The following is a 9,905-nucleotide window of genomic DNA, read 5'->3' as shown; positions in this document are numbered from 1 at the left end:
TGATAAAGTCAGGCAATAAATTATATTTGTCTATCAATTATTCAATTCGTTTAATTATCAAATAAAGATCAAGTATGAATACTGGAAATATTTCTTTTTAATGAACTGTACGTAATCTTCAATCCATTATGTTCAGTGAACGATGTTCGCGAAACTTTTAATAGACTTTATTAAGGTTAGAAACTAAAGAGAAGCGGAAGTTGCTTATATGATGAAATTTAATTGCAAGGGAACACGGTAACAAAGTGGCTTGTGCTAGCCGTGTATGCAAAACATGTTTCAGGCATGTAACGTTGCACTACTCTGTGAAACAAGCCTTCCCTTAGAACACCTTCCCTTTATTATGTTACAACCTGGGATCTTGAAAAATAATTTTAAAAATGAAGTTGCAAGCTCCGAATAAGACATTATTCTGTACTTAACGAAGTATTATTACGGAATTGAATTACGTACACAGAGGCAGACTTTTTATTCCCTAAAATGTCTTGAATCTCCCTAAAAGTTTTGCGCTTCGTTTCAGGTAGTAGAAACGTGATAATCAAGACATTTATGATGGTAAAACCCACAAATACAAAGAACATCACGTACATACCGATCTCCTTCATTACAGTGCCAAACATTTTACTGACTATGAACAGACAAATAGTACTCAAACATGATTGATACGCAGCACCAAACGTTCTCACATTCGGGGCGAAAAGTTCGGAAGTAAGAACATACATGATGGACGGCTGACCCAAAGATGTCATGAATGCGAAAAGAAAAATACCGATTACTGCGATACTACTTACAACGTCCACGTGATAATTTTTCTCCAAAAGAAAACTACATGTCCCTATGATGAAGCTAGATATCCCACCTCCAATAACCGATACAAGGAAGATAGTTTTGCGACCCATACGATCTACTAGCAACATGGTGCACACAGTACTCACACATCCGATTGTTCCTGTACAGCTAGTTAAGAGTCTGTACAACATAAATAAAACATAATTCATAAATCGTGGAATCTAATTATTAATGCGAATATATTTATACATTTTTCCATGATTATAAAATAATATTTAAATCGCATATTCGACAAAGACACGTCAGGTGATTAAACTTAAAAGTGTACGTACTTCATGCTTGATTTTTTTCCGAACGCAATGAAGATGTCGTTAATATAAGCCAAGATTATAGCATTGCCAGCAAATTGAGACGTGACGACGATGGAAGTAACAATGAGAAGCACTTTTCGATTGTTTGACACGAGAAATAAGTCCTTCCATTTGCATTTCGCCACACAGTCCTCCGTATCGTTTACGATCATTTGTATTTCCTTCTCTTCAAAAGTTTGCCGAAGTCGCGTCAAAGATTTCTTTGCTTTCTCATAATTTTTATGGAGCACCAAATAATATGGCGTTTCTGGCACAGTCAGCAAAAGTAGTCCCGAAAGAACAACTAGCGTGGTTGGAAAAATAAATGTGTTTTTTGACGGCACGAAAGCGCTGTATATGTACATTAATAAAACTCCGAGTTTCGTTGAAAAAGCCTGACTGGAAGTAACCATACCACGATGATTCACTAGCGCTATCTCGGAAAAATATATCAATATTAATGGGAAACACATTCCTGCACTAATACCCATGACTGCTCGTATTGTATAAATTGCCTGAAAATAATGATTATTTAAATTTATCAATAAAATATGAAAAAAAAATTTATCTTGAAGAAATAATTATTATACGTTCAATGAAAAAGTGTTTTGTTCGATAGTTATACCAAAACTGTGTCATACAGAAGAAGCATCATCCAACTAAAGAGAAGCAGTATTAGAGAGCAGAATAACATGGATCTCCTGCCTATGTGGTTTCCCACAAGAAATACTATGAATCCACCAATTAAATCTCCAATTTGTGGGATTGAGGCGATCCAGGTTATTTGGGCGATCGTTACATTCAGTGACGAATTTGCATTCTCCAAATTTTCTATCAACCAGGGCGTCCATCCAAGATGAATGCCCAGATTAAGCGTAAGTATATTCACTACAAGAAAATGGTTGGATATATCGAACCACATGTATGATACGTCAAATATAGAATAGAAATACGTACCTACTATTATCGATCGAATATATGTTCCGCCCGCCATGTTTTCTGAAATATAAACTGCGGACTCCCTAACGTTAATCGAACAAATAAAGAAAAAAAAAATAATTACTGTCTTTCAAGAGATAACAAAACGTTCCTAACTACCTCACTGAATCATAATTGTTCTAATCTTCACTGACATTTTGTCATATAACTAAATTTTTATAATATAGCATTAATGTATCTTCTTCATTATTTCGAGTTACAAGAATCTTGAGTATGGATTAAAAAATTTTTATGCATGATTTTTTTATCCTAATTGCATGTATATTTCAATGATAATTTCAATGCACAATAAAAAAAATGTTTACAACTTTTATTACAATTTATATCCATGCAACTGCTCTTGTATCTCCTGCAATGTTTTCCTCTTCGTTTCCGGGACGCAATAATATATAAAAACGGTGCCTAAAGCAGTGATCGAAGAAAAAAGCCAAAACGCGACGTATATACCGTATTGTTCCACGATACTTTGATAAGATAAGGTTACGGCAAAAGCGCAACAATTGCAGCACAGCATTCCAATTGTACTGCCCAGCGCTTTAACATTCGTAGGGAAAACTTCGCTCATCATAGTGAACGGAAGTGCGGCCAGGCCAAAAGCATACGTGACAATATAAAGTATCGATCCAGCAGCTGGCAACCAGGTGATCTCACTAATATCCATTTCGATGTATTGAAGGCAAAAAAATAAACCAATGAGATAGGTGGAGATGGTAACGCCGGACGTAGAAATTAGAAGCAAAGTCCTTCTGCTGTACCGATCCACTATAGACGCGCTGATCACAGCGCACATCACTTGTACGCCACCCAATATCATGGTCAAGTATTTACCTTGAAGCTGGTTTTTCGTCGCGTTAAAAATTAATTCGGCGTACGAAAGTATTGCCAAGCTTCCGCTCCACTGTTGAATTACAAAAAGACCCAACACAACTATCAACGCTCTACAAAACAAGAGAAATTAAAGCCATTTAGTTTTAGCTCATCGAGCTATATCCTAATTGTTTCTACAGAAACTTTCAAAATGATTCAGTATCCTAAAGATTTATTTTCTTATTACGTATACTACCAGATATCACAAAGGTTCAATAATTATTTTTCCCTGAAAATTTGTTACAACTTTACCAATTATGAAATAAAAACGCACTTCCGATTTCCCGAGACGCTGACCAATTCCCATAATCCGGTGTTATTAGATAGGTCGTATTTAATGGATTTCTCGATCATCTCCATTTCTTTAGAAACATCCGTGGCTCCTCTTAATTGCATAAGACACGTTAGTGCTTCCTGATTTCTCCCACGACGCATCAAGTGATACGGAGATTCTGGTAACGATATCAAAGAGACAAAAAAAAGGATCGGTATCAACGATGACGCGAGTGCTAGATTTCTTATAGAGAGAAACGGGCCTATTGCCCACTCAACGAACAGACCAAATTTCGCAGCTACAGTTAACGTGGACGTTAATGTTCCCCTTATATTAGCTGGTGAAATTTCACCTATATACATAGTAGCGCATATATATCCAAATCCGTTACTTAACCCGCAAACGAATCTGCCTGCAATCAATTCCTGGAGAATAAAAATGAGTTCTTTGTCAATAATGACAGTTTTATATACGTACTTTAAAATATTTGATAAGAAAAATATCGAGCCTATATCGGTTTTAGTGTTGCAGACTGAAACCGGTAGTCGACACATATCTGTTTGCGTGGCTTAAAGCATTAGCCATATCTGACAGAAATCAAACAGTGAATTCACAAAATAATTGTGGAGTTATATCAATTAAAAGGTTATAACGTAACATTGAAAATCTTATCCCTTATTTTCTTTTTCACTGTTGCTTCCGTGTGTAGCAGAAATATATTAATAAGTTACCCATGCCGATGTCGCGAGAGCTATCATCATCCATCCTATCACCCCTGGTATCGCAGCGAAAGCTAGAGTCGTCTTCCTGCCAATTACATTTACAACGTAACTACAAAGCACCGATCCCACAGCTGAAGCCAGAGTGTAAATAGATGATACCCATGCAGCCTGCTGCACGGTCAAGGGTATAGGACTGTCGTCTTGCAATAGAAGAGACAATGAAGGTGATGACCAGCCAAAGAATAGACCAAACGATATCATGCCTAGATTACCTAGTAATCATCGATTAGAAATATTTCTGTATGAAATTCTATATTTTTACTTTTTCTCTAGTGTTTTAACAAGTTAATCTCACTGAATAAAGATACAAAAACAATATACAATATAATAATATACATATTTGACACAACTTACTAGCAAAGACAGCTAAGTACACTTTCTTCATGGTTTCAATTAGATATTCACAAAACAAATGGATAATTCAGCATTAAAAGATCGGTTGAACAATTAGAATGTTACAGATGATGGTTTCTTGTGAAATCCGTGTAATGTATTCTTAATCACTGAATGAGTATGTTGTTATCAAGCAGGATATATCTTCAATTATGACGCGGCGCGTCGAGATAAAATCATTGCAATGCCAATATTACGGTAAATTAAATATTGACAATTTATGCGTTTTCTAATATCAGTAAAATATAAATACGTAGTAGGATAATAAAAAATTATGTGCCTCAGTTGATCGTAGGTTATCGTTTTATTATTTCTAACTATAGTTTAGTGAGTCTTTCACACGTAATTTACATTACTATATTATTAAACTAATGAACAGAAAATGGCTGCACCACACGCAAATAATCTCATTAATAATTACAATATAATTATGCGATAAAATGTTAATCGAATGTTTATTTTTTACCCTGTAAGTAGACATAATATTCATGTATTCTCTTTACGTTGTTTTCTAGAACAACAGATATTAAATGAGCAATAAATACAATTTATTAAGTCTACAACAAAAGGATATTTTTGAATAATTTATTCATGCCCAGTCTAAAGAAATTTATAAATACATAAAACCTAGTAAATATTGTACACTATAGTATGTCAATTATAAATTAAGATACATAGTGTATTTTTTATCTGTTGAATACTGAGCTAAGAAATTAATATATCAATTTGACAGTATAAATTTATCACAGATTTGTAATGCTTGGAGTTTTTCTCTTTAAGATAATTACAATTAAAATATATATATTTACAATGATATAGCTGCTATTATTCTTATGCTTTTCTTTTAATTTTACAATTCTAACCACGACTAACAGAAATTCAAACCCATTGACTAATTTTATAACAATTATGTAAATACACCTACCATTTGTCAAGTCTGTTATAAATGTATGTACAATATATTTATCAATTTACAAATAATGAATGTTAGAAGCCAGAATGAATGTTAATATAAAATTGTTTAACACATAATACGTGTGTTTTTTACATGACAAAAGGCATTTGTTCAAGTTGGTATCAAATCATTATGTGCGAAAACGTGACAAAAGTATGATTATAAAATTGATAGTATTTCGAATATTACGTAAATACTGTTTCCTGTATGCATACACTATGTAAAAACACAGCCAATTACATTAAACTTCTTATAAAATACTGAGTTTGTATTCTCTTTCCATCACAATTTTATAATACACTTTCCAATAATAACAATGTAATAATTCTTCTTTTCGTAATTTTATAAACTGATTCATTGACATTTTGTTTTTTTAAAAAGACTGTTTCAAACTTGTAAGAAACAAGTGCTAAGTACTATTCGCGAATACTCATTATATATACTTTACAATGTTTTAATATTGCAATATTAATGTTAACAATTTTTTCCGATATATTATTTAAATATTAAAAACAATTGCGAAATATACAATCATATACAAATTTGTCCTAAACATATAGACATATACAGCAACAACGTATATCAGAAAGTTTGTTGAGAAAGTTTGAACTACAGCAAACAAATATGTAGAAATTTTCTCAATACAATACCATTCTTGAATGAGTTTACACCAATTGGTATAATAGCACTGTACTTATAAAGGAACTCTGTTTTTCTTACTAACATAAGGAAAATGTATTACAAATTTACCTGGAATATTCAATTAATTTTATAAAAGAATATAATATTTAAATATTAAAATAACTTAATAAAGGAAACGACTCGCAGGCATATTAATTGCACCCCGACAGTTACTAGGTGGAGGGTTTTCATCATCGGAATTCTCGTTCTTCCGAAATAACATTGAATTATGTCGTCCGCGTTGAGGTTTTTCGGCTTGATGCCTCAATTCCTCGATATAAGCTGTAGTATCGTTTGCCACCAATTCTTGTAAATGTTTACTTAATGACGATAATTCAGGTTTATCTTCATCATAAAGTCCTTCAAACGGCACACTTTTTTCATAAAATAATATATACGGTGTGTCTGGTGGTTTCAGATCTTTAAAATCATTAAACGTCGTTTGTGAAACATAACTATCATTAAATTTGTACCAATTTTGTTTAGAATCGCGAGCATAAGTAAAATAATGGCCATAGTCCATACTATAACCTGAATGAACAACAGCGGCATACAACTGATAACTTTCTGTAGATGTGCACAGAGGTGTAGATACTGGCATTTGTATAGTTTCATTATACATCACTTTATGGCGTAATTTCGTTCTTAATCTGGTATCGAAATCATAACGAAAATGTTTTAATATTAAAATTAAATATGTTGGTGCATGTAAAATTTTTATGATTCTTTGTGCATCGCATAACTTCATACATTTATCGCAACGATATTTATTTTCACCAGTCAATTTCTCTGGTGTAAGATAATAATTGATGAGATCTTGTACAGAAACTTCCTGAGTCTCTTGAATCTCTTCTGGGAAGCACAATTGTAAATCACGAAATTTATCTGTATTATGAGAACTAGTATCACACTGAGCACACTGATACGTGATTTTACATTTTCCACCTAATACTCTATGTACAAGAGCTACTTGTGTATTTGTATCTTCCCCACCTACAGATTGTATTCCACTATCTGTGGAATCTGAATGTGAATCACTAAGTTGTTGTACTTGTGCCAAATCTTCTCCTGCAATAAAAACAAAAATATAAAGTTAATACTAAATCTTAGAATAATATTGTTACTTTAAAAAAGATTACCTTGAGTAAAATCTGCTAATGATTGTGTTTTTCTTTCTAATACAATACTTCCACTTAAATCTTCTTCAGTTGTCCAGCGCTTAATACTAGCTCCTTCTTCGCTTATTGATGAAATATCATTTATCTCTCTATCATCCTTGTATTTAAGATTAGAATTATTAGCTTCAACATTTATGGTAGTTGACTTTTCTTGCTCATGTAAAAGATCTAAAAGATGACTGTTAAAAAACACAATATAGTATTTTAATTAAACATATTTCATCATAAATATATTGTTTAATATGAAAAATTTGCTTATAATATTATAATTGGAATAATTTGCTAGTAATATATATTATCAAAATAATAATTATAAAATATTATTTTAATATAAAAAATAAACATTAAATTAGTAGAAGCATATTAACCAGAGAAATTCTGAACTATCTTGTTGTTGGCCTGGTAGAAAATAAGCAGGACGTGAAGCCAATAAAATTTCAGTTGGTGCCAAGGAAATCCTCTTTGAATATAGTAACAAAGCAAATAAATTTTGCAACTTTTTAAGTACAACTTGATCATCAGCTTTGCTCATAGGTTTATACATTAATACTTCGTAACAAAATTGTTTAGTCATTAACAATGCTTGTAATACACTATTCATATAACATGTATTTCCAAGATTAGAAAGTCCAACTTTCCCCAAATGTGTTTTTGGTGATTCAATTATTGGTTCAATCTCTTCCATCTCATCTACCCAAACATGCTCATTCCATACTTCTTTAACAATATGCATTCGTGGCTGTACTGGAAAACTACTTTCCAAATTATTACAGACACGCTGATTTGAAAATCTTAATGTAAGTATCTTCATGATATCAACCAAATTTTGTATGCATTCTTTACTTGATTCAGAATCTTCTTTCATTAGAAAAAAAGATATCACCATTTGTGTGTTTCTTACTATATTTTGAAACAAGGATGGAGATCCTTGTCTTTTTAATATATAAAATATAATTATGGAAGCATTTTGACGAAATACAGGTACTGATAAAGCACGAAACATTACATCAAGTTTTGCTTTTGTGACTTCAATAAGTATTGAATATTTGTGCCGTTTTTCTAAGCCAAGTATAAACTCCATAATCCAAATACTAAGTCGATCACCTATCCATTTTGGAAGCCAACTACATAAAACTTTTAAAGCTTGAGCTAATTGGGCATCAGACTGAGATTCTGAAAGAATCCAATTAACAGCTTGTGGTATAATAGAAGGTTCTACCACTTGTAATACGGCAGCCAAACCAGGCCCAGGATCTTGTTTTTGTTTTGTATCAGATATTATTCTATATAATGTTTGCAAACATATGAAAATTAAGTTATCATTTTCAATATTCTTAGACTTTGACCTTACTACTTTTAGGAAGTTTTGTACTTTAGTAGCATTGTCATTGAATTCAGAAATTTTTTTTGGATCACATGGCATTACAAAAGTAGATAAACTAATAACAACTGCTTCACAGAGTTTCGAATGACTCACAGAGTCTGGTAAATAGATACTGTGCTCTAATAATACTTGAAGTATCGTTGTCAGATGAGACATATCACTGATATCTGTATTCCTTAACATTGTTGCAACATCATTTGATATTGGATGAATAGAAAATGGTTTTTCCATTAAATATTTTGAAAACCAAATCATGATCTTTGGAATTTCTTGTACATTTCTTATCTCATCGTTGAGTATCTCTCGTAAAATAGTCTCATAATTATTTAACTGTTCATATATGGGCTCACTTTCTAATTTTTTGAGTCTGGTCCATCCTTCAGTAACGTCTATATCTTTACCAACTGTTATCAATTTTAAACATTGTTTAATGTCGTATTCGAGGATTTGTTCGGTATTCATTGTTCACAAATTATTTATTTTAACACCACTTAAAGCTGCTTCGCTTATAATTTTTAGCAAGAACTATTATTAACCTCAACCAAGAATGACTTTCACGAAAATCTAAATGATTTCATGGCCCTAGAAAGATAAAAAAGCAAATGTCAACTTCAAAACAGGAAAAGTAACTATGCCTACGACACAAAATCAAAGCAACGTCCCTGATTAATGTTTACTTTTTATTTTAAAACTATTTATTTGCATAATTTATTTAAACGATTATTTATCTATATGATGCTATAGATTTATAAATTTAAATATTCTTTTGTTTGTTCTGTTCTATTAAGATAGATTTTAATATTAAAGACTAAACAATCAATAAAATATATGAAAACATTTTATACATAGTACCATTATGTTTACAATTTTGTAATTGTATATAGTTTCATTATTTCTATTTACATGTAGAAATACATTTTACAGTGCTGTTCTTAGTATACTATTATTATTGAAAATATTAATGATAAATTACATGTAATAGAAGAATAAAAGAAACGCTAGAAACATGAGAGCGTAAAATGTTGGCTACACTACAGGTTGTTTCGCTGGTTTCGACACAGCTCGCACGGTACGGGACGGCCAAGAATAGCAAAGAGCACGCGAATCTAGCCGTCCTGTAACTGAGTCTGGTGAAGGCGACCGACCGCTCCCTTCGTAGTCCGTCAGAACGAATTTGAACGTATATTTTTCTTAGTGGAAAAACACGCGATCCGCGATTAAGTTGTATATGGAGGTAAGAAGTGGAAAACGAT

At 32.1% G+C, this 9,905-nt stretch overlaps 2 protein-coding genes across 2 annotated transcripts; both read right to left on the bottom strand.

Annotated features, from left to right (window-relative positions):
• Positions 1-2: 2 nt before the first annotated feature.
• Positions 3-4,582, bottom strand: LOC138182411 (uncharacterized). The gene is made up of 9 exons (XM_069118231.1): positions 4,416-4,582; positions 4,011-4,273; positions 3,280-3,704; positions 2,455-3,076; positions 2,243-2,286; positions 2,097-2,161; positions 1,765-2,027; positions 1,122-1,654; positions 3-969 (listed from the first exon to the last, which is right to left on the bottom strand). Exons 1-9 carry the CDS (start codon positions 4,444-4,446, stop codon positions 408-410), a joined length of 2,808 nt encoding a protein of 935 aa, XP_068974332.1. The 5' UTR covers positions 4,447-4,582; the 3' UTR covers positions 3-407.
• Positions 4,583-4,734: 152 nt separating this feature from the next.
• On the bottom strand, positions 4,735-9,755 carry LOC138189845 (ubiquitin carboxyl-terminal hydrolase 35). The gene is made up of 4 exons (XM_069132060.1): positions 9,626-9,755; positions 7,637-9,234; positions 7,230-7,447; positions 4,735-7,158 (listed from the first exon to the last, which is right to left on the bottom strand). Exons 2-4 carry the CDS (start codon positions 9,112-9,114, stop codon positions 6,215-6,217), a joined length of 2,640 nt encoding a protein of 879 aa, XP_068988161.1. The 5' UTR covers positions 9,115-9,234; positions 9,626-9,755; the 3' UTR covers positions 4,735-6,214.
• Positions 9,756-9,905: the final 150 nt, after the last annotated feature.

This window comes from Bombus flavifrons, chromosome 1 (assembly GCF_040668555.2).
Source record: "Bombus flavifrons isolate JBK064 chromosome 1, iyBomFlav1_principal, whole genome shotgun sequence".
NCBI classification, from domain to species: domain Eukaryota; kingdom Metazoa; phylum Arthropoda; class Insecta; order Hymenoptera; family Apidae; genus Bombus; species Bombus flavifrons.
Note: the sequence above shows the minus strand (reverse complement) of the source record. Positions and strands in the feature narration are given on the sequence as shown.

Bases quoted from the DNA above. Each gene is read 5' to 3' on its own strand.
- LOC138182411 (XM_069118231.1), bottom strand. From the start codon at position 4,446: ATGAAGAAAGTGTACTTAGCTGTCTTTGCTA. The intron at 2,162-2,242 runs GTGAGGTAGTTA...GATTAACGTTAG, and splicing joins ATTAGAACAATTATGATTCA to GGAGTCCGCAGTTTATATTT. The intron at 2,028-2,096 runs GTACGTATTTCT...ATTTTCTTGTAG, and splicing joins TATTCGATCGATAATAGTAG to TGAATATACTTACGCTTAAT.
- LOC138189845 (XM_069132060.1), bottom strand. From the start codon at position 9,114: ATGAATACCGAACAAATCCTCGAATACGACATTAAACAATGTTTAAAA. The intron at 7,448-7,636 runs GTTAATATGCTT...GTTTTTTAACAG, and splicing joins GATAGTTCAGAATTTCTCTG to TCATCTTTTAGATCTTTTAC. The intron at 7,159-7,229 runs GTAATCTTTTTT...TTTTTATTGCAG, and splicing joins ATTAGCAGATTTTACTCAAG to GAGAAGATTTGGCACAAGTA.